We start from the raw sequence: 26,430 nt of genomic DNA, 5'->3' as shown, positions 1-26,430 counted from the left end.
TCAATATTTTTCACTTTTCCACCCTTTTTTTCATTGCTCATTAACCATTCTGATAGATGTTTATGACACCAACAATTTTTTTAAAGTAAGATATGTTTCATATACCCTCGTAGATATCGCGCATTCGCCTCAACATAAATAATTATGTTTATTATAGTTTATTATTGTGACAAATTATATCAAAACTTTAAAAAATATTAAAAATGAAATCCAAATTAAATGAAAATAGTATAAAATTCATATAGCAAAACAAACAAAATTGAATTAAAATATCTAAGTTGAATAAATATTTAGGCAATGGTATATCATTGAATACAATCATAAACGTATTTGAACATTTTTACTCAAATACTTTACAACGCCGATACAATAATTTATATTATATCATTACGCTGCAGATGATATTATCTATATAGGCAAGCGCACTCGTTATCGGCCGAACGGTTTGATCTTTCGGACGCCTGTACCGTGGTCACAGCAAACGCATGTCGCCGTTGACTCGCGCCTGCACAGACACTTAACCGATCCGTCGACGGCCGTTTCGGTGGCGTTCCCGTCACCGGCCACTGTCGCTGCCGCATTCGGTCTACCGCTATCCGTGGCCACCCGTACTTTTTGCACCTTGGATATGACGTTAATGTTCTCCTTCCGAGCCGGCAACGTTTTCTTCAGCGACAGCTGCCTGGAACGGTCTGTCTGCTGTTCCCGCCGATTGCCTGCACCGCCGCTAACGCTGTTCGCGCTGCACAGGCTGCCGGGCGGCGCGGTGTCCGCGGCGTGAGGAAAACGCCACAGGAATATGCCGCCGTCCGCACTCGTGCTCACCACGAATCTACCATCCGGGCTCACCTTCACGTTGGTCACTACCCCCGCGTGGCCCACCCCTACGTGCGTGGGCACTCCCTCGTTGTACAGCCACACCTTCACCATCTGATCTGAACTGCCGGTTACGATGTACTTACCTGTGGAAACGTAATTATCTATTTACTATATTTACATGCAGGGTGACGCATCAAAATAATATTATTAAATTACATTGTCCTAATATCAAAAGCTATGATCAAGCCTTAAGGGAAAATTCTAACAATATTTCAACCTTTTTAAAAATAACCAAACTGTATATAAGTTTATATAATTTTATATTTTTTCTTTGATCTTTTTTCCTTTTCTACATTGCACATATCAAAAATAATTATATTGTAATATTGTAAAATGTATTGTAAATTGTACCTTATTGTAGAAGTAATATTTAAATATGTAAGCCTACTAATAATCCTACTAAGATAGCACGGGGACAACAAATTCGTCTTGGTTATTAATTTGTGTTACACATCTTTTGTTTTTGGTAAATAGATCCAAGTATTCCGAAGATGGTTTAGATTTGCCACCTTAAGGCATTAAAATTACTTGAAAACTGAATATCGTTTCGTTAATGTTTTTGTTTATGTTTGGTAGCTCTGAGCTCATCTAGTCATATATACGTATATATACGCCTCCCGGGCTCCCGGCGTAAAACTTGCACTCCTTGCAGTGCTTGTTCGCGACAATCGACAAGTCAGATTGCCAATCGATTGTATCGCTATTATGTAACGTATTTTGGCCAATGGCCCTATAGTTATAACCACAGACTTCTATACTTACTAGATAAGTAACTCTTATAATATTTACATTGTTATCAGTGAAGCTCGCACGGGGATAACCGCCATCTTTTCGGTTGGCAAAACATTGGTTGGCATATACAAAATGTATAAGGAATAAATGAAATTATAAATTTTTTTAAAGGTGATATATAACAATAAAAACAAAATGATCTATTTAAAATTATAAGATAATTTTTTTTTGTTACAAACAACAAGTCTAGAAATAATAAAATACAATACAACATTAATTAATATTTACCATAAATACATATATAATATTGCATACTATTTGCCAACTGAGAAAATGGCGGAACCCGGCTTCAACTAATGCACAGAGTTACTTATCTAGTTATTATAGAAGTCTGTGGTTATAACGCACATTTAATTGATACATTGAAACAGATTGTGATAACTGATAAGATTACCGGAAAATGCTTTTTTTTTATAGTGGCACAAACAACATACTATTATTTTTTAATACATTTTTAACCACAATTTGGTTTGAATTCCAGCATAATATTTAATTACCTACTTATTAAACATTTATATTATTTTTAAACACTTAAAAGTATAAGTTATATTAAGACGTAATACAAAAATATTTAAGAAATATTTTTTTAATACTAGAGTAAAGTAGATAATCTGGAACTATATAAATATCATGGAGCTTGCTGTTTGCCTCGATGTATGTGTTGTAATCAGGAAGCTGCAGCCCATGTATGCGCCAATTACCTAATGAAAGTGTAGGGTTGACAAATTTGTCAATTTTGTCAATTAAATCATAATCCTTCATCGACATCCATTGTTCTACTGTTGTATCACGTTCATAAAGTCCTCGTGGCTACAACTAATTTGCGCGCATTTACCTTTTTTACAACTCATTTGCGCACAAAAACCTAACTAATAGTCATTAGTGCGCAATTTACGAACAATAAAAACATTTTTTCAAAGAAATGTATCCATGTATAGAGTGTACATGTAATCTGCGTACCTCCAAATTTTTGAATTGGTCATTACTGATGGCGGTTGAAAATTATTATTTTCAAACATTTTTCTTCACCCTTTATAAAGGCTTATAGGACTTTCTGTAGTTTCATCATATTTTGGGCCCATTGTCTATATCACGTTTCAAATATTTAATTTTTTAATTTTGTGTTAATTGTTTGGCAAGTCCTTCTAATAATCTATGGCTTTTGTTAAACCATATCTAAACAAAAAATCAAATATCAAAACTACTTTCACGGGCTACCTATCTACACTCTAAAATTATATTTACCGAATCCTCAGTTTATTATCTTTTAATAGTTTTCGGAGAAAGCCAGGAATAATCACACCACTCGTACTTTTGCTTTTTGTCGTCATTTCTTAGGCGGCTTCAATAATTCCTCAGTAAGTAGTTTTTGCATTCAATTTTTTTTTTACAGATAGTGTAGGACATATAGGGTTTAGCCGCGTTCAATATCTTTGTGACACAACTATCTCCAATCTCCATCACTAATCAGTCTATTGTGAACTATTATTAATTCAAAATGTATTAAAAACACATTACACACAACTTACAGTTGTTGTACTATATTTTAACCTGTTATAGATCAAGTAATGCATGGTTACACTTTGCTTAAAGCTCTCCAAAATTATATCCGATTCCACAGATGTTGACGTTCCTTGACAGTTTTTAAAACATTTGTGTGAGGCGGCTCTTTGGATATCACCTCTGCCTTTACACAAACCGAATAATATTAATTGTTCGGATTCCCAAGTATAAAACTTTTTTTGTTCTTGTCCCAACAATACAACCCTAAAAGGATAATTTACGTAGCAATGTCACATTGATTAATTTATAAAGGTGTGTGTTTTTATCTTACATTCTTACTACACCAGAAAAAGCATCGTAATTACCTACTCCTGTAGTTCTGTTTTGACCAGGCGCCATCCGCTATTACCGATATAAGAGGCACCCCACCGTCGCTGACTTCCCCGTCTTTTACAGCCTCTTCTTTTGCAGCATAATAACTCATCGATTCCCATGCAGTAGCACTGGTAAAATCATCAACTTCTCCATGCAGCTTTTGATAGAAGCGGTTGCTCATGTTGCATGTGTTTAAATAAGCAGGTAGACATTTTTATTTTGATATTTTTTCCTTCCATCCATGTTTTAATAAACACTGTTTAAAATGTATCACGTGGGTATGCAAAAAATCGCAATAACAATTGCAAAACTTTCAACAAACACAATTCGATAGTAATACGACTATACGAATGAATACGTAAGTAGTAAGTACACGCAGCAGTAAAAATAATATTGTGAGTGCTCATTTCATCGTAATTAATGGACGAATACGGTTAATTTTAAATTATAATAATATTATTGTATTGCAGTCCCGCTATAAATAACTTCCCGATAACGATGTGGCTCGTACGCGTACGCACATAGCCTTCTAGGTCGGGTGTAGGTGGCAGCACCAAGGTCCCACCGCACTCACACTAATAATCATTTGCGACCAACACAAACGTACAGAGTGGCGGTGAACAGTATACAAATTGCCTAAACGTCACTCCTTATATTTAATAGCCGGGAGTAGGACCCTTCACGAAATAAATCTGTTAACCAACTTACCGTTGGGCGTAACGTCTAGTGAGTTGAGCGCAGACGCCGAAGATCCTTCGATCTCGCGTATCAACGACCCGTCGAGTGCCTCCCAGAACCCAATATATCTGTTGGTGCCGCATGTGAGCAGTTGTGCGCCGTTCGGATGGTACTTGGCGCTGGTGAATATGGTCGATGAGAACATTATGGACAGCCGCGTGAACCGCACAATGTCCCAGACGACACACGTGCCGTCCGCGCTGGCCGTGATCGCCTCGTGGCCCAGCTGGTGCACGTCGATCGAGCTCACCGGACCCTTGTGCTCCTTGAGAACGGCTTGCAGCGTCCCGTTGAGGTTGCCCACCTGCCACACGCGGACCTGGCCCTCACCGCCGCCGCTCAGCAGCTTCCGGCCGTCCTTGGACATGGCGATGGCTGACACGCCCTTGTTGTGGCAGTTGTTGATGGCGTACAACAGACGCCCGGTTTCCGGCGCGAATATCCGTATGTTTCCGTCGTTCCAGGACGTGACGATCTGCGCGCCGTCGTAAGAGAACAGCACGCCGGAACACGTGAAGTTGCGCACGGTGATCCGGAGCAGCTCCTGCAGCGTGTCCACCGACCAGACGCGGACGTCGTGCTTGCTGGCGGTGGCGAACACCTTGCTGTAGCCATGCGGGAACGCAAGGTCATACACTACAGACGTGTGGCACGTAAACAGGCAGGTGACGTCGAAGTCGTGCGCCCGGACCGCAAACAGCTCGCAGTTGACAGTACCCACCAAGACGACACCGTCGTTCATCAGCTGTATGCTGGTCACGGACGAATCGACGTTGGCCGACTTGACGGCCACGAGCAGCGGACGGGTGGGCGTCGCCAGTCGGGTGGTGTCCGGCTTGCTGTACGCGCCGCGGCCGACGTCACGAGCCTTCTGTTTTACCAGCTCAACGACGCCGTCCCCGGAGCCCACCAACATGGTACCGTCGGCGACCAGGTACAACGCCGTGATGCCTTTGCTGTACAGTTCCACAGCAGTAGCGGTAGAGGTGCCGCGCCTGGTCTTGCCAGCCGGCGGGTACTTGGCGAAGCATCCGACCAGCGTCGGCGCGTTGGTGGGAGCCACGTCGGCTGTGTCGGCCGAGAAGTTGAGTTTGATTTTCATCACGTCACCCGTGCTGGTGCCGCAGTACGCGTACTCGTCCAGCCGGTCGATGACGGTGCACAAGATCTTGCGCTTGATCTTGGCGAACGAACCGTCTAGCCCCTGGATGTTCCGCTGTTCTTTGTTGAGCGTCCACAGCCTGAGTATGTTGTCGCCGGCCACGAGGAAACACTCGCCGCGCTTATGCATCGGCCGGAGCACGGTCGCCGAGCCGGCGGTCGACTTGACGGACGAAGACCCGCACAGCACTTCCCGCTTACCGATGTCATAGACGATCACCGAACCGTCGTCGACGCCACCCAGAGATATCAGAAAGTTCTCGCAGCACGAAAAAGCGACCGACTCGACGCGCACCTTGTGTGACTCGTATTTAGCGACCAGCTGACCGGTGTCGAATTGCCACACGATTATCGGCGACCGGAACCCCATGTAGTTCACTTGACCGGAACCCACGTACCGGCCCGAATTCGACACGGTCACGGCCGATATCACGTTCGTGTGTCCTTCGAAGAACCGCTGAGCCTTCGTACGCCAATTGTACGCCGCAATGTTGGTGCCGAGCGGGTACACCAGATGAACGCCATCCGGGTGCAGTATAAGGCCGTTCAGCGGATTGCCGTCAAATCCGATCAACGACTGTAGTTCGAGGTCCTGCACGATGATTTCGCCTTCCATGTCTCCTGCGGCTGTGTGGATTGCATGGAATACGGTGCCGCGGTGATAGGTTAATCAATACCTCTACCCGTCGCGTGTCGCCGAAATGCGAAGTGATTTACGCACACTGCGGTCATATGTGAAACTGTGATAGGTACCTGTTTATTACTAATTAGTGATACCTATAGCAGTACTTATACTCCGCAGTTTGCACAACGAACGATGCGACCATCGCGTGATGGCGGAAATAGAATTAATTTTATCGTGGTATCCACCTCAGTCATGACGTGAAAAAATTACCTATATATGAGTCAAGACGATGTGACCAATATAATGGTGCGATACGGAGAGGTAAGCCGACTGATAACTTTGCCAGTGTGTTAGCGTTTCAACTCCATAGCAACTAAAACGAAACAAGTGATGTCAGCCATCAGGGGTGTTGAGCCACTGGGGGCGGTTTCGGCAAATGTGTAAGCTACGGTGACACGGTGTATATTTTAAATATCGTCGTATTCGATTAGGTAGGCCATATTCGTAAAACGATTTTGAGATTCTGGACAGAGATATTACATATAGTTAAAAACCGTTGATATCTGCCAAGGATCATGGCTTACCGTTTTTTTTTTTAAATTTTTTGCTGGTGTTTCCCCGATGTCTTTTATTTCTACTAACAAAGAGCAAACCAAAAGAATAAAACACCATTTTGCAAAAGTTCTTCCACACTGTTCAGAATCAGAAATAAACAGGATTTTTAATGTTTTTAAATACTAGAACAAATAAACATGTAGGAATAAATAAACGTCTTTATTAATTAAAGAACAATAAATTAGATGCACACATTGTGGTATACTAAACCGATCAATATTTAATACTAATAGTTATGTTATATAACAGATGACTAAGAAAAATAATATAATATAAGTTGGTATATTACACAAAAATGATAATAGGTAATTGATAATAATATTATATAATCAAAACGTAGTCAAACTCTAGTTTCAACCAATGTGTTGTTTTCAAATGAATATAATATAATTAACACAATTTTAACCGTCACACACCTCCCCGTTTATAGCATAATATAATATTATTATTATAATGCTTTTGTTACATCCTCACATAACAATTAACGAAATTCAGTAAAACACTAACAAAAATGTAAAATAAACATATCAATCTATACAGTTTTATGAAGAATTACACATTCTACCATTTTATCTGTTTCAATAGCTCTATTGAAATAAATTCTATAGGGTTATTGACAAATTCGATCACATCGAAAAAAGGAATGTGAAAGTGTTAGTTTTGAACTCACACTGATTTATGGAGAATGTGATATTCCGTGTATTACAACAATCAATAAATCCAATTAAAAATCATAACATTGAAAATAACTAAACAAATTAAATAACAAACTGATTTTTATACAACAGTATCTGCTGTTGAAGCAGAGAAGTTTGTTTGATAAAATATATCAAATAGGATAAAGAGAGTTTTAATAAGTACACATCAAGAACATTAGGCAAATTAAACATAACTTTTCAAAAACAATTGTTTTTAAATCAATATTGTAATTGAAAGAAGGAATGTGAAGGTTGCTGGTTGACTATGATTTTTTGATATTTATTGCACATTGAGGATTCCTCGGTTTTCCAATGATCCTTTGAGAACGTAAAATAATTGTAACTGTTCTTCAGGTCGTAAATTAATTACCTAAACATTTAATGTATGTCAATAATAAACAATTATTTCATTATTATTATAATAATTTTAAGAGGAAGTCATACCCATATGTGTTGTATCTAACTTACAAACACATAACAGTAAATTTTAATTTTAGAAAAATCAATTTTATTATTTTTTAATATTAAAGTGAATTGACCACTATAATATTTAAAAAAAAATAAACATGAGGCACTAAATAGATTAATAATATTTGTACCTTTAAATTTTATAATCAATTTAGTTTAGTGTAAAAATAACAAAATTAGATCGATTATTGTGAACGCTAAATTTGGTACGCTGTGTATTTGTAAGATGGAGATAACAAATACAGTTATGACCAGTGACGACTCGTATATATGTGTACAATTGCACGTGCTCTAACTATCCAAATTCAAGAAAAATCAAAAACATAAATCATAAAAATACAACTAAGTACCTGTAGTGTTATAAAGATTATTTTTCAAAATATAAAAATATTACGAAAATAGTATAATATTTGGATCGGGGTTTTTCTAAGACCAAACAGTCAGGGCAGTGTCCCGAGATGGAACCATATTGCTGTTTTATAGCGGTTCAGTAGTGCTCACAATCGCTGTGTACATATTTTGTACAGTGTAAAAATTAAAACACACAGCCCATGTTATAATGGAATTGATGTGTATATTTGTTCTGTGCACATGACCAATTAACTTATTTTCAGAAAATTATTTGTGCTGTTGCGCGTCATCATCGCCATTATAATTTATTTTTACTCTCATTCGTTTATTATATTCCGATTATCAGCTGATAACGGAAATTCAAACCATCATAATATAGGGTGATTCTTTTATCAAACAACACTCATTATTTAAAAAAGTATTGACTTTTTCAAAATATTTTTTACATAGTTTCAAGTTGTTAAAAAACCAACGCTTTTATTGAAAAATTATATTTTTAAATATTTTTTATCCTTATCATTTTTTAAGTTTTTTACTTTTTTGAATGGCAATATAGTTTTTAAATTTCATATTCCAAAGCAGAATATTTTTCTAAAAATGTTGATACATAAAAATCGAATTTTGGACGAGTAGTTTATGAGTCATAAGTATTTAAAGTTTAGACAAGCGGAGTAGTGGACAAACATTTTGCGGGGTAACCCTGTACCACTCCACTCTGCCAATCATAACTTTAAATACCTATAAAATACTTATAACTCATAAACTACTAGCGCTAAATTTGAAACTAACGTAATAATTTATTAAAAAAATAGCTTTATTAATTTATGAAATTTTAAGAATAGGTTACCATTTGAAAATCAAAAGTTGATAGTGGTTTATCTAATAAATATAAGGGTGAAAAATATAAAAAATAAATAAACAATTCAAGAAGAGTGTAAATCTACAATTTTGAAAAAAAAAAATTTGAAAGAAGTCAATACTTTTTTAAATAATGAGTGTTATTTGATATAAGAATCACCCTGTATATTATGTATTATGTTTTATTTGGATGTGCACTGCTATTTATTAAACATCCATGAGCTGTCCACTGGTTAAGACTTCCTCTTAATAGAACATTTGTTTTATGAGTACCTGTTGAACAGTTTTTTGTAAGGTAGGAGTGCTCACAAAACTGTAGATGTAAACATTAACAAATGTGGCCATAAGATATTGACAGTCAAAACGATCCATAATACCACCATGTCCTGGAATCACATCTCCAAAGTCCTAAAGTAAAAAAATAAAAATTACTTCTATGTAAGTAAATATTTTATAAGTGAACTACTTTAATTTTAAATGCCCGTTTAAATCCACTAGCAAAGAATCCACCAAATGGTCCAATAATGGAGCTGAACAATGACATCCAAAAAGCATGAATAACAAACGGGTACATAGTGATTTTGTTGGAACCTCCAAACTAAATCAATCAAAGTTCAAATAAGTTATTGAGTACTGTTAACTTAATTAATAAAACATAGTTGTTGCATATTTAACATTATTTATTTTTATACATACTATACTCATAGCACGTGCAATAAATTCTGGCAGAACATATTCGTGTAGAGTATACAAAGGCGATGGTTCACAATCAATGATCATTTTACCAAACTTTTCACTGTACTCAACTGGGCATACAAAGTATGGATATTGACATAGAAAATATGATATCTAAAATATAAAAAATTAAAAAAGTTAGAATAGTAATTTTTAAAATTTAATTTATGTTATAATAATATGGTATTTATACATCTTAGTAGTATCAATGTATCATATTATTATTAAAATTATTTTTAATAAAATAAAATTATTGGTTCATCTAAAAATTTTAAAATACACTAAATAATAAAATATTTAATATTTAACAAATTATTAAATTAAAAACATTTTTGACATCCAATAAAATTTAAATGTCTTATATTGAAAAATATATATTTAGCATCTATAATACAATAAATCTAAAAACTACACACCTATTTTGTATTAAGTATTACTATAATAAGTAACCACGGTAAAAATATCACAATTTAGTTTTTAATGTACAAGACTTTATTTATCTATCTCTTTTTGTCATACACATTTTTCCTTTTTTTCTATTGACATTTTATTTAAATTTATACAAACTATTTCACTATTTCCACTCATGTTGTAAATTAACATTTGCTAAGAAAATAGATAAATAAACATGTAATGAATATTTATTTTTTTAATGACAAAAATTGATTTTATTATACAGGTAAACCATCCTGTTAACTATTGTTAATATTGGAAGCAGTAAAATGAATAGATGTCTTATCTATACAATATAAAATCAAAGGGAAAAGTAACAAAGCTACTATTTTTTTTTTTAAAGATAAGGATTTAATTACAACTGTATTTGAGGAACAAGTAAAGTTTCTTTATTACTTTTACCACAAAGAATTGAGTCAAATTAAAATTATTTTTTTTACACTAACTTACCTAACCTGTAAATAAATTTTAAAGCTAATTAATTACTTTTTTTTTAATCAGAGTAACTTACAGTTATACCGCAAATCACTGTTGCTATACCTCCACCAATAAATCCTTCCCATGTCTTTTTTGGTGAAACTTGTATAAGCGGTGTTCGTCCAAAGAAAAACCCAAAGACATAGGCCCAAATATCATTAAGTATGATCATTGATACTGGTACAATAAACCTGAAATTTAAAAAAAAAAAGTTAATCAATAAATAACAATGATAAACATGAAAAAAAAAATCTATATATAAATAATATAAATATAATATATTATATATAAATAATATTTAATAATAAAATGTATATACCATATTAGCCCTTCAAATATATTTCGAATAATAAAATAACTTTGAGATACAACAATCAAGAGACACACATGTGTCCAAGCAAATAATGAGAATTGTTTCATGTAGTATTTGCGCACCAATGATAACACAAACCATACTAGACCAGCTATGTATAGACTGAATGAAACAAACCGATGATAAGTTATTAGCATTTTCAAATATTCCTAAATTAAAATCACCATTAATAAAATAAGTATTGATAGTGAAAAGTAAAATATTATTAAAAACTTACTGTTCTATTAACTACCACTGCAAATATGTCTACAAGACTTTCACCATAAAAGAAATAATTCGATGCCATCAAAAAATACCATGATAAAGAACGAAACCAAGGCAGACCATGGATACGATAAACTGAATAACCAATGTTAATTATCTCTTCAAAACATTTGACCTGAACAACTAAAACCTGTAATTAATTATAATACATTAAAATGAGCCGTCAAAAGTTTGAGTTAAAATAATTTGATTATTTTATCAATGTTTAAAAAATTATTGGATAATATATTAATATATTTTACATTATAATATCACATATTATAAAATATAGGTAATTTTAGTAATTCATTGAAATACAAATGTTATTTAGTATTATTTAATGTAAAAATAAAGCCAAAATTAATATATACCATTAAACTATCTTTTTTAGAAATATAAATTGTTGATATTTATATTAAAAGATTTAATAGGTACATTTTAGTTCATAAAATGTAACTTAAGATAAACTATTTTATGAAACTTAGAATTTAATCTAATGATAAATTATTCCAAGGTAAAGATTTATACTTAAATATGATTACTAAATATTATTATAATACTAATTTTATTTGCATAGATCAATAAAATGTAAACTGTTGAGATCAATATTCAAGAATGACATGTTATTGTTATTTAGTTCTTTAGTGTTTAGTAATAATAATATATAGAGTACATCTTAAATTTGAGATACTAATTTTAATAAACACTAAAGAACTATTTTACGATTTTTACTTGCCAAGACATGTGTTAGAGCCCCTAATATTATATAAACATCAAAACTATCAAAAAATGTCTTCAATTACATTTATATGCTTGTGGTTCATAAACTACCTATATAAATATAAGTAATTTGTTTTTATAAAGAAAATAATTTATGTACAAGGTATAATTATTTATATTAGGATTGAGGTACCAATTGCAAACTAACATTTTTTTTTTATCATTTTAAGTTTAATTTAAACAACTTTTAATATGTTTTATTATTTATTATAATTGTGGGTATTTCGAATACTTATGTAATAATTTAAAAAATCTTTCAACCTTGACCACTCTTCAAATATAGAAAATATAAAATTAAATTAATGAATAGGCCAATCATGAAGCCCTATGAATAGAATATTGATTCCTAATGTTTTGGTGATTATATAACTTAAATATAAATGCTTTATAATACATACAGCTATCATTAAAGCAAGAGGTCCTCCATAACATAAAAGACAAAAAAGGCCAATCATAAGCCAGCCAAATATACCTCGAATTATCCAATTTCTCCACCTGATAAAAAAATTATATTATTAAACACTACATAGTTAAACTTAATGCAATATATCAAAAGTTGCTTGCCTTTCTGAAATTCCACTTAATAATGTTTCTAGTATTTGTGGCATTTTATTAGTACCAGATGGTATTTTTGCTGAGAGATCTATATTTTTATCATCTTCAGAGTCAAATTCTTCTTTCTATTAACAAAAAAATACATTTATAAATATATTATATTTATACAAATTGGCCCACGGTGATTATTGATGTTGACTATTTGAATACACAGCAAAACCTTTGAGTGCGCAACTTTTTTTGATGCATGACCCTCAAATTAATTTTATTTGAAGATGACCCCCCTTCCTACCAAGAGTAAACTATATAAGTGTATAATATATACTTAGTTAATGGTCTTAATGCATACAAAAATGTTAATTAAGATATGACATAATATTAGGATTGACACAGCTATCAACGGTACAAAACAATTTTACATTTTATAAAACAAAACAACTTTTTCATTTGGTGTTAAATTATTGGTGATCCCCTAATAATATTTTATAACCCCAAGGTTGGGCGCCACTGGCTTACACTATATACAAAAATTTATAAATAACAATAAAACCAAAGTATCTATAAAAATTTATTAAATGAAGAATATTAAGAATTAATTATATAAATATAATTAAATATAAAAGTTGATAATTACAAGCATAGGTAGATTAGATACATAAATACAATTTTTAAACATATTTACCATAAAACAATATAAGACACACATAATTTATAATGTATATGTTACCGGAATTTTGACAATTTAGGAAATGATGACAATTCCTAATACCGGAAGAAAATGATATCATTGCCTAGGAACTATCATCATTTCCTAAATGTCAACATTTCCGGTAACATGTAAATGATAAATTAATAATACCACAATAATTAAACTAAAATACACATATATATTTATAACCTACTCCCTTTCCCTTTGTATAGTTCTATATATTTTTTCTTTTTAAGTTACTATTAAATTAAAAATGATTAATATAATAAATTAATGTCAATAAAAATTAATATAGTAGACTCTCAATTTACCATGATATATTTTAATTATAATTTTTTTTTCAGTTACTGAGAACTTTGATTTATTAAAAATTGTGTAGTCATGAGTAGCAGTATATTCTCAAATATGTTAATAAATATAATAATATTAGTAAATTATTTTAAAATCTATACAATTTGTATACAATTTTTTTATATTTTTAATGTAAATCATCAATCAACATCTAATATTAGCTTTATTTATTAGTTTTTTAGGAATGGGTTCCTCCTAGACATAGGTCATAAATGAAAAATAGATTGTTAAAAATATAAAAATAACAAAAAAAAAACAGAAAATAATTATTTTAAATAACTATTAAATAATATTGTAGTAAAATTTGATCAAAAAATATTTTTATATTTATTTTTTTCATTATTAATAATATACACAATCGGCACAATACGAGTATGAGCTAATTGACAAAAGGAAAATTGAAAATTTTGAATGAAGAAGCCACCCACCGATGACACTTTCATCTTTTAATTATATCAAATAATATAAACTTAATTTGTTAAATATATTTTCTTTAGTTACATATTTAAATATTAATGTTAATTTGATTGAAGCGTATGTGATCCAGTGATCCAACTACTCTTAAATGTTAAAATAATTTATTGAAGCGTTTTCATGCACAATTAATAATAAACATTAATATGTTATTAACTCTAAAGCCAATGTAAAATTGTAATTATGTATGAATTATTATAACAGCTTGTCAGCTTAAACCAACAAGTATTATTTATTTGCATATACTTTTGTCAAAATGTATTATTTCTAGTGCTTTACACATAGATATCATATTTTAATGTACAAAAAAAATTATGATTTAAATTTTAGGCCTAGTTGAATCAATAAATAGAAACACAAACTTAAGCCATTTAAATATAAAGACCTGGAGTCTTTTAAATCCATAAAAAGCATGTTATATAATTGTACCATCACCATGTACATGTATCCCAGATCGTGCTACATCCAATGATTATCCAAAAATATTTGAGCAGAAAACTTACTTTAGACCTACGATAATTATTTGTTCGGAAATTGAATGAGGCTTGGTTACTGAAATAATTTGAGCCTGCGTACCAATGTTTAGGACCTTTTAATTTCCGTAAATTTTGATAAGCATTATATATCTTATGAACTGGCCTGTAACGCCTAACCAAATGCGGCATATTATTCGTCACAACACATGACTGAATACAATCATCAATCTGAAAAATTGTTTACTGAATTATAGCCTAAATATGTTTTTCATAACTGATCATTTTAACTGAAATAATTAGCTGACAAAAACAATTTTAAATTAGGGTATATACCGAAAGGTAAATATGAAGAATCAAATATGATTATCACATAAATAAATTATATTGTTATAAAATATCCAAATATAAAAATTCCATTTAAATTTTACTCAAAAACATTCTTTGTAAGTTTACCTATGTTATATTTAAAACAGAGTTATGTATATATAATTTCAATTGAATGGTAATAAACATAAGAAAAACGGGGAATAAGTTTATAAATATAATTATTTATTAATGGTACTACCTACATATCTTATACTTTAAAAAATAAACATCTACCTAATTCAGAAATAATCATAACAAAATGTCCCAGATGATAATTACATTTAACTACCAAACTAATAATTATATATTATACATATACCATGTATTAAATGTATGTAAATATTGTAATGAGTAAATAATGACTAATGACTTTAGTGCATATAAAATTTAAAAAAAAAAAACTAAAACATAACATATTACTAGATACTAGACCAATTATAGTAATTCTACTACCTACATACCATAAACTGTACAATGTCTATTCTGTCATAGTCTAATAATACTAATAATAAAATAATGTAATTTATCAAAATATTAGAAGATTATAAATTCCTATATAACTAGAAAAATATGAATCTTACTGGTTCTGGTTTGTTTTCATTAGGAATTTGATCCTGTTCAGTGGGTTTTATTTCTCCTGTATCTTCTTGGGGATTAACTTCTTCATTGCCATCTTTTTTCCTTTGACGTAATTCACATTCAGCCATTTTCATCGATTTTGTAAACCAGTTTTCCTATTTTTCGTTTTTTTTTTACTTACGATATACTCATTATGAGAGTGAGAACAACACTATATTATATCAGTATATTTATCAACGCACAAGTACCTAATAATACAATTTTTAATAAAATCAATAAGCAAAAATGGACTATGCCAATAGGAGGTTCAGAAGTCAAAATTACAATCGTCTGTCGAGTAATTATTTACGTGAAGCTCAGAATGCATACAGAACTCAAGTAACAACACGTCTACTAACGATAAACGAGAGAACAACACTCTACTATAAGACAACGAGGGAATAATAAGAAATAAATAATAATATTAATGACCTAAACTTAATTACCAGTAATGATAAGACTATGTGGTACTGATAAGGCGCATGCGCTTTTTAATAATATCATAGAACAATAATAATATTGCAGTTGAAAACATATGTTTTATATTTGTAGTATTATCTTGACTATTAAGTGATTATAATTATTATGAAATGTATTATTATTATGTTTGCTATATTCATTTCACATATTTTTATATATTATTTCGGATTTTCCAGTAATTCAGTATTACAAATTTACACTTAATAGTTTATATGCTTATATAAATTTATTACTAAATACTAAAAGCTCTCTTTTAGTAAAAAGTTTATGCTAGAACAGTAAAACCATTGTTAGTTAAAACTATTATTTATTATTATTATGTTTTATGATAGAACTTAATATTTATTGTAAATTATATTTTTAATTTTCTTGTAGTTTTCCGAAAAATCAATAATCTAAGTGATGTCTTATTATATGATGTCTATAATGTAGAAATCATAAAGTCAGATATGTCGTAGGTATGTTATTATCTAAAGCTAACGGTTTGGTAGTATGAAATTTATGAAAGGGCTATAGCCATATATGATATAAGCGCCAAAGGTGTAGAAATTACATATAGTTCGTGCCAAAATTAATATTTAAATAAGTAGGCAGTTATTTAAAAATTGATATCTTATAAAGAATTATAGCATATTAAAAAAATGTTCAATAATATATTGTTAAAATATAATATACATGCAAAAAATGTAAATCTAATAAAACGTTTGCGATTTTACAAAAAAAAAATTACGATATACATAATATGCAAATCAAAACAAATTTAATAAATCGGGTAGTTCTAAATTTTTAATATCTATTCGCCGTGGCACACTGCAGGTACCTAGAAATTTGGTGCTTATGTACGGTATGACTTTTTTTTTCTTACCTCATTTTGGCACTTATGTCTTTCACCGCATGAAAGTTACTTAATTCACTGTTGTCATCAACAGGTGTCGTACTGTCGTCGAGTCGTGTGTACCTACGATCTACTTCTTGAATAGTTGAATGAGTATTGAGTAGATCACTAAAATTAAACAGATGTGTTCAATTTAAATTCAATGATGAATCAATATTCGCATAGGTGCGAAAAACTATTCTAAATGAAAACAGTCTGTCGGCATCACATAAAAAAGGTTGGTAGTAGGTACCTGCTTCAAAGAATATTTTATAATCCATTTCAATTGCTATTATAAATAAACAGTAAAATAAATAGTCATATTTTGTTCTATTATTAATACTTAAATATTTGAATTAATAATAAGCGAGTAAGTCGTGGATGTCGCTCTGCTGAACAGTAGGTTACAAGTCAAGTGGGTTACTGTAATGGATGGAATTAAATTTGAATCCAATGATATGATATCATTGTATACGAAAAACGATTCTGAGTGGAGACGGTTTATCTGTCTAGGATATATTATAGATTATTAAACATTTTCAAATCTTAGATTTAAAAAGACAATTTTTTATGAATTTTCTAGCTTAAAATAATTTGCGAATTTTCGTGATTTTTATGTAAGTTGTCAAAATTAAAATTTGAATGCTTGTAAAAAAAAATTGTGACTATGTATTTCTTTTATTTTTCAACTGCTATTGTAAAAATATTTTAGGAGCCTTGTACTAAATTTTCAAGATCTTCTACCCAAATATAAATTTTTATCGATATTAATCTAAATAAAATGTATAATGATCGAAAATTGCATATGCCTATGCCTATGTTCAACTTAAGTCGAACATTTTTGAAAATTGCATGGTGTATACTTATATAAACATTCGGTGAATTTTTCATGTACCTATCTATGGTCATTTGTTTTAAAGTTACATCAAAAATCAAAATCGATTTTGTCGAAAACTGATTGTGCGTAAAATTTCTCGTTTTCCCCTAAATTTTTAGTTTTTTTTATCCCGATTATTTAGAAAAATACCTATTATAATAAATTATAAATAATTTTTTACTTTTGACCTCCCAAAATACCAACTAGATTCACTTTCTGATCGAACGAGGTATTGAAGTCGAAAATAAAAAAAAACACACACATCATTGTAAAATCAATACATTCCTCGCTCAGCTAAGAATCTAAAATGTTTTTCCAAAAACGTCTATATTTTCCTAGATAATAAGTGTTTACTATTAAAATATAAATAAATATCTCAGTATACATTACACATTTACATTTATAAAATGTATATTATGTAATGTAGCTTAGTATCTATATGTATTTAAAATTTACGCAGTTGATATACTTACCTACATTTTCAAATTACTGTTATTTATAATTTATACTTTTATCTATTACTATTTACTAAATATACTAGCGTAATGCGTATATAATATAGTAAATTAGTACCTATAGCTAAGTACGAAACAGTGAAACACCTATATATAATACCTATGCTCTAACGTCTGTTTTCATGTTTAACAATCATTTAAAAAACTATGTGTACCTATACTTATATGTACCTATCTATAATCCATACCCGGTTAGTATAGTTACTAAAAACAATAAACTCTATGAAAAAAAAAATTTATTTCAAATAACATATATATCGACATTCGACTTTATGTTTAAAGTCACATATTAATATTATGTTATATTGTAAACGTAAACAGATAATTCCGCATTATATTTTAATAGGTATAATAATAATATTTTTAGTGAGATGATAGAATATATAAACAATATACATTTATATTATGTTCAAAGTTCATATTTTTTTTTTCGTTTTACGTCGTAAATTTATTTACAGCATTGATTTGTGTTGACGAATTTTCAAATTGTAAAATCGCGATTCACTGCAGTTATTGATTTTCGATCTTGATAACCACGTGATTGAAACTTATATATAATATTATAGTAATATACTGACATGCATTATTTAGTTGTGATGAGAACGTAACCTTTTGAATTTTGATAAGGTAACCCGGCAGATAATTATTATTTATTTATCTCAGCTCCCAAGGTCTATGATTATTTATTATACTAGGTCTTATAATGCCTGATATGTGATATATTTTTGATAGTTGATCAATAGTTGACAATTTTTAATTGAAAAAGGGAAAATTTTATCCAGGTTGCATTGGACTTCAATTAACTATTATACAATGCCAGAATAAAACTTACAATTTGTGATTAATTTATTAATATAATTCCTGAAAATAGTGTTTTTAAATCGTCTATGCTATCAACAATCAACGTTCAAATAGTTATTCGAAATCTGACCATTTCAATAGGTACCTATGATTTTTTATTGTGAATCAAGTTTTTGTTCTAAAAATTTGACGACTACTTGCTTCCATAGATATATTTATAGCCTATAGTAGTATGTGATATTATTACTTATTAGTTATTATATCATATTATCATAACTTAGTAAGTTCTAAGGTACCTACCTAATACATATGTACATACATTCATACATATATTATGATCAATAACCACGTAACTCCAATACTCAGTTATACCATTATGAATATTTTATTTATTGTATTGTTTTTGTTGTAAGTTGTAAGTTAACTTTTTGTAGTTAATAACGACTGATAAATGACCGTGTTTATCTATACGCTGAACTAAAACAAAAAGTTAACTTACAACTTACAACAAAAACAATTGTAACTGAATAAGTTATAAACAAAAATAATTAACTAGTTAAGTTTAAGTATTAATTAACCTTAACTTTAACTTTTTAACAAGTTAATGCCCACCTTTGCTATTTTGTCATATTTCAAATATAAATATAATAATATGATGATGATTATCAATATAAAATATTATTATTGGTATTACAATTCAAAATATTCAATATGGAACATATTTTTATAAATCTTCGGTTAGGTAGGTACTTAATTTAATAGTTTTCACCTGAACTTAAAAAAATGCAGAATACATAACCAGTAAACATGTCAGTGTTTATTATAGATGTCTTTATTTTTTATAATAATATATTATTTATTAGATCAAACTATCCGTTTTTGATGTTTAAAATAATGACTGATAAATGACCGTGTTTATCTATACGCTGAACTAAAACCATCACTGTAAAAAGAAATCAACTAAAATTTAGCATATTGTATTTGTACATCAACCACCTTATTATGTTCTTGACGTAGGCATCTACCGAGAAAGGATTTTTAAAAACTAAATCACTAAAAGGGTAAAAGAGGGAAATCGATTAATATTTAAAATTATTAATATAAAATATTTTTATATATAATTATTTATCATATAAATTATTTTAAATTTAAATATAATGATATGATGATCGAATATTTTTAAGATATTCGATGAAAAATTATATTATAATATTTTTGATATAAATCGTTTTGAACATTTTTAAACAATATTTTATTTCAAATATAATAATATGGTGATCGAATATTTTGAAGCTAATAATTCAACAATATTTCCACTAAAATATTTGACAGGACATCTTCTAAAAATATTTTAAAAATATTAATATTTTCAATTTGGTATGTGGGACAGTGCCTATTATATATGCTAGGCCACCAGGGATTACCAATATATATTTTTGGAAGTTCGTCGGTCACCAAATGGTAACCTCTAGTGACCTATAGCATATTAATGTAATTACTAATGTAATTAAATCACAAAAAAATTTAGTAGTAGTATATAGTACAAAAATCAACAATAAAATAAATATTGTGGTTAAAAACTAATAATATTTTTTATGAAAAAAGAATTAGGTACAATTCTTCATCATCCTAAACTACTAATGCTGAATTATCTTTAATATTTTAATGTATACCTATATTGTACAGTATCATCTGCATTTGGGGCACCCTAATGAGATGTAGAACTTCAAGACTAAATATATGTAATCAGAAAAATTTGTTCAGTTGGAGCATTCCCCCACTATTCTACACACAAAATTATTACTCATAGTTCTTCATCACCACATTTCATTGGTCGGCAATGTTAATATAATATAATAGAAGCGAAGGACTACGCAATAATGGACGATCCAAGGGTGGTATGCGTATCACTAGGTTTTGATTATACCTATTTATTTAGTAGACATCGTGTATAAACTTTATGTATGGTACACGAAGTTTTCTAGATTCATTCATATATTGAAAAAAAATAGATTTTAATTTTAATCAAATCCGTACAATTATATATAAATTTGGTTTTATTAATAAAACATAACCATATTTTAGTATTTTTATAAAAATTTCGAGTAGTTACAATAACATATAGACGGTCTATTTATGTCTATTAATTCACACAACATCGAATCAGAGCAGTACTACTACATGATGTTCCATCAAAATTCAAAATCATTTTTATGAAAATGCAAAGGTACTCGTGTACAATCGACTGTGCTATGGTAAAGTTTGAAGTGTTATACTTATGTTGATTTCGTTTCTATAATTCTTAACAATTATAGGATGTAAGGTCAATGGTCATATATAAATACATATGATATTTTAGTTATATATGTTTAATGTTTACATAGCTACCATAAAATATTTATTATGATATGAGCCTCAGTAAAAATGGACATGGAAAATATTTCTATATGTAATATGGATAAAAAGCCATTTGCAGAAATTTCCTTAAATATAACTATTGAAATGGCCAGAAGAAAAAATAGTTAAAAAATAATTTCAGTATAATAACTAGTAGGTATATGAATATTAGTGTGTATTAGTGTATCCCAGGATTATTTTGATGCAGAAGAAGGCCTTTATCTATATGAAAATGATTTATACAATTTATAACACACATTTCAAGACAATGTATAGTGTATAAGGTATAGTCTTAAATTATTCTATGCATCATATGCTATAAATAAAAAAGCTAAGTTTATATCAAATAAACTCGAAACAAATCTATAAAAACATTTAGAAAATTATAATATGCTATATCATTTTTAGTACATTTTAGTTTTTAAGAAACCCCATGGTTAAACAAAACACGTTTTGTACAACGTCATTGAATTTTTAATTATGTTTAGCATAATGCTGGTTTTCTAGATCGCATTTTTCTCTATTCAAACATCAAATCTTTATCTGAAATTTTGGATCCAAACACTTGATAATAACATAGACCTTATACGGTCTATGGGTAATAATTAAAGAGGTAAATCAATTTTCTCGTTTATAAATAACGAGAAATGATAATGTTCTACAGTGTAATTGCTAAAAAATTGCTGAAATTCGTATATTATATAAACCTACTATCTTTACTTATAGATATAATATTTTTAAACAAATTAAAATAATTATTTAATAGTTAATAATAATCACTTCAAATTTAAAAACACTTGGCTGACTTAGGATATTAATGTTAAAAAGACTACTACTTAAAAATAGATATACCTAGACAGTAGACACTCAGTACCTATACTAAATCGATATTGATATCCACTCATTTTACTTAGATTTTTAGATTTTTCCTTCAACCATTTATATGTACCTGGATATTTTGGTTATGGCCATTTTTGTATTTGGTAATTTTTATTCTTTGATATTTTTCCTCAACATTTTTCCTCAACATTTTGACCGTGGCCATTTTGAAAATGGGCATTTTTATAGACTACCATAGTACCATTACGGCGTACAGAGCGCGGCCTTGAATCATTTTGAATTAAACAGGAGTCCGCCATCACGGTCAACTTTCTGTAGCAGCAATAATAAGTAATAAGTAATAACCATTGAGAAACGTAACAAATTTAAAGTCTGAAGCACACCTTTACTGGTTAGTGGTTACACTTCTATAATATACTCATTATTACTCAAATAATTATTATACAAATGCTGCGTGCCTGTGTGTAAGTTGAAAATAATATAAAGCAGCCTTCACTGCAAATTATGGTGGTTGTTGAGTAATGAGTAGGTACTATTATTAATTATTATTTACGTACAACGTACTTGTCGTGCTACGTAATTCGTATCATGTTATAATAAATTACATTATAACATAAAATAGGTATAATTTAGCCTAAAACTAATTATTACAGTGATCAGTGACGATCGACTTCAACGCAAACATAATCTAACTATAAAACGTGTAATAACATAGCAATACAGAATATGTATAATCATTAATTAAATGCTAAAATACAATTATTGATCAACTCAAAATTTGATCGTTAATCGCATCCTGACTCCGTACTATAAATAGTCTAATAACATATTATCTTATAAATATAAAAAGGTATGCCATATAAGTAATATAACCATGTAGTTGCATAATTATAATATAGGTACATATATAAATATATAAACATATTTACATAAAAAATGTGAACATACGCACGAGTTTTAAAATATTTGTCAACCAAATTATATTATTTGTGTGTATGTAATGTGTATATATGTTTGTAATAATACGCGGCATAATATATATCGTTAGCGGGGGAAAAAAATCAATAGCGCGTTCAAAGTGCGTGCGTCGCGGGTGTTCTTTATTATATTATTCAATACGTGCAATCACTGCGTATATTATAATATACATTATATATTATTATATATTACTATATAGCTAGACAGCTTGGTATATTATTATATTTTTTTGTAAACATGTAAAACGCAATGAAAAACTGATCAAATTTTATACGAAACGCTTCTTTGATCGAAATGGATAGGATATACAAATAAAAATATAAAAAGCAGATCGTATTCTCCGTATAAGATCCGCCTGATCGACGAAAACGGAACGCAGCCAATAGTGGCCCACTCTGTGTGACTGTGTTTCTGCTGCAGATTATATTTTGCTACGCCGTATTCACAGTATAAGTTTAATTGCGTCAACCATACCAATTATTGTTATTAAAGTGAATATAGATCGCTAATCGCTTCTAATTCACTTATCGTGGTATACAAAAAAAAAAAAAAACTTTAACGCTGCAGTTGGGGTGGTCATGCCTGTCATAATATTAAATATTAAAATATGTTGTTATAGAAAATTAGTGACGATAATCATCAATGATAAAAAAAAAATAATAAAAAACTTTTTTGACTTTTATAAGCTGCTAAACCTGCAAAACAGTAATTTATTTTACACATTATATTATATTATGCTATATAATACTATATTATTAATGTGTACCGCTAACGAACGCTGTTATATTTATAGAATATGCTACAAATCTGCTCGGTCTTTAATTTAATTCGGAATAATTGTAAAGTTGTAATTGCACATCGACGGACGTTATTTATTATTAACGTATTATGTTGTGTTTAATCGAATATGAGACGATGTCTACACCCATTCTGTATATAATATATAGACATATAGTGCAATTAAACGAGCGCCAGTTTATATGATAAACGTACTTACCTATGTAGTAACTATATGTACAATGTGTCAATGTGCATACCTAAGCGGATCTATAAAGCAGTATGTACCTACAATTTAGTTTGTTTAAATCACATCACGGCCATAAATATAAATCTAAACGAAACAAATATATAATGGGTATACTGTATACTATACACTGTACTTACCTATATTCTGGTCGTAGTCGGGTGAACGGAACAATGTTATTGATCGGTGTATAAATGTATAATATTCGAATAATGTATAATGTGTACCTATATCATATATAAGTGTTATATATTATATTATGCAGTTTAGTCATGATAAAATGTCAAAATAAACCTAGCGACCTAGCGTATGGTATAATAATGGTGAGTTTAAACTTTATGAACATCTTACTCATAATATTGAAGTTGTTTTTAACTAAAATACTTGCAGGGTTAAATTTTTAAATGAATCAAATACTGTTAAATAATTTTCATGGTTAAAATAACGATATTAATCATAATTATGATATTATGACTTATAAATTATTTATTTTAAAACCAAATAAGCCAATATAAAGCAAAAATATACATAGCCATGTAATAGGTAAATGTTTACTGAAGTAAAATGTATTAACATTGTTGAAATTTTGAACTGTTGATAGTAAAGAAAAGTAGAAGCATAATTTTTTAATTAAAATTTGAATCAACATCAAGAAAGTTACCTATTCAAGCTAAACTTATTTGAAATAATGAATATTGTAATAGCAAAATATACGAAATATATATAATATATCTTGTATGGCTATTTGATATTTGTATTTCAACTTATTACACCTATAGTTAAATTTAATTTAATTTTAATGTAACTAGCTAGTTAGCTAGTAAAATGTTCATTTTGACTAAGCATTGAGTATTTGAGTTAAAACTTTCAATTGGAATACCTAGTGTTATTTTTATTTGGAGATTACCTATTTATTTGTATACATTGCATTACCATTATTTTGTATACCTATTATTAGATTTAGATATTAGATTTGGAGAAGAGTAATATGTTCGAGTGCTTATGTGTTAGGTATGTAACTGTACTTTTTTACACCTTCTGTGCTTTACATTTTTTTTATAATGCTTAAATATTGAGGAGAGATTCTTGTAGCAAATTGGGTACTTATTGTAAACAGTTTCCGTTGCTTTTTAAAATAATCGATCAAAACTAAAAAATAATAGGATAATGGAAATTTATTTTTATTTTTTTTTGTTATAATTCAAAAATGATTAACAGCATTCAGTATAGATAGTTGATAATTGTACCAAATATTTGTGTTAGCATATTTTATATACTATATCTAATTTTCAGAGTGTTTTTTCTATTGTCTATGTATATATAGATACTTTTAATTTTCCAATTTTGGCTTTTTTGCGAAGCTTGACTAATGGCTATACCCATTGAACGGTGAACTATAGCTGATTACGCATGAGTGTAATGTACGATGTACATAATGGTTTTCGTAACCCAAATGTAATCTGTATAAGGATTCCTGTATCCTGTGCAGAAAAAATCGCGGGACTGCACAGATCAACATTTTTAATTTAATATATGTATAGTTTAAACACTTTACACTGATATGCAAAATTCGGATATGAAGTTTTTTTAAATATATTTTCCATATAATATTATATGTACGATATTTACGTTGCTGCAGCTGTAGAAGTTTCAAGTTCTGTACCTATAATAATATGTATATTGTAATATTATGTTATAACTATAACTTATAAGCATGTAACTTATTTTAGACGTATAATACATCATAAATAGTTTACCTGTATTATACTATATATAACAGGGATCGCCAATCTTTTCCAACAAGTGAGTCACATTGAAATTTTTAAATATTTGCTGATGTACCATTATTTGTTTAGGTGTACTTTTTATAATATTACACTCAGCATAATAATATTCTCCATTATTTTTTCATTGGAAAATCGTAAGTTTTTCTTTACTAATAAATACTTTACTTTGTGTAAAAAACTTAGG

The 26,430-nt window shown here is 29.6% G+C and overlaps 2 protein-coding genes and 1 long non-coding RNA gene across 4 annotated transcripts; all 3 read right to left on the bottom strand.

Moving 5' to 3' along the window:
• Positions 1-323: 323 nt before the first annotated feature.
• Positions 324-6,587, bottom strand: LOC107173876 (cilia- and flagella-associated protein 52-like). The gene is made up of 2 exons (XM_015524600.2): positions 4,258-6,587; positions 324-962 (listed from the first exon to the last, which is right to left on the bottom strand). The coding sequence occupies exons 1-2, from the start codon at positions 6,062-6,064 to the stop codon at positions 430-432; spliced, it is 2,340 nt and encodes a 779-aa protein (XP_015380086.2). The 5' UTR covers positions 6,065-6,587; the 3' UTR covers positions 324-429.
• A 241-nt stretch (positions 6,588-6,828) lies between these two features.
• Cds (CDP-diacylglycerol synthase) lies at positions 6,829-16,122 on the bottom strand. 2 transcript variants are annotated; one of them, XM_015524649.2, is made up of 11 exons: positions 15,637-16,122; positions 14,717-14,917; positions 12,689-12,804; positions 12,523-12,619; positions 11,319-11,495; positions 11,048-11,250; positions 10,763-10,919; positions 9,760-9,912; positions 9,530-9,661; positions 9,337-9,471; positions 6,829-7,756 (listed from the first exon to the last, which is right to left on the bottom strand). In XM_015524649.2, exons 1-11 carry the CDS (start codon positions 15,766-15,768, stop codon positions 7,667-7,669), a joined length of 1,593 nt encoding a protein of 530 aa, XP_015380135.1. In that variant the 5' UTR covers positions 15,769-16,122; the 3' UTR covers positions 6,829-7,666. The 2 variants fall into 2 exon arrangements, with proteins under 2 accessions (XP_015380135.1, XP_015380136.1); XM_015524650.2 differs by lacking the exon at positions 14,717-14,917 and having other exon boundaries at positions 15,637-16,120.
• Positions 16,123-16,802: 680 nt separating this feature from the next.
• On the bottom strand, positions 16,803-24,674 carry LOC149058945 (uncharacterized). Its single transcript, XR_016190291.1, has 3 exons — positions 24,600-24,674; positions 22,567-22,769; positions 16,803-17,156 (listed from the first exon to the last, which is right to left on the bottom strand). It is a non-coding gene; the product is annotated as an uncharacterized LOC149058945 (long non-coding RNA).
• Between the last annotated feature and the right edge of the window lie 1,756 nt (positions 24,675-26,430).

This window comes from Diuraphis noxia, unplaced genomic scaffold, assembly GCF_037042655.1.
Source record: "Diuraphis noxia isolate RWA-SAM2 unplaced genomic scaffold, SU_Dnox_SAM2 contig0002, whole genome shotgun sequence".
Lineage (NCBI taxonomy): Eukaryota > Metazoa > Arthropoda > Insecta > Hemiptera > Aphididae > Diuraphis > Diuraphis noxia.
This window is presented reverse-complemented; position numbering and strand designations above follow the sequence as displayed.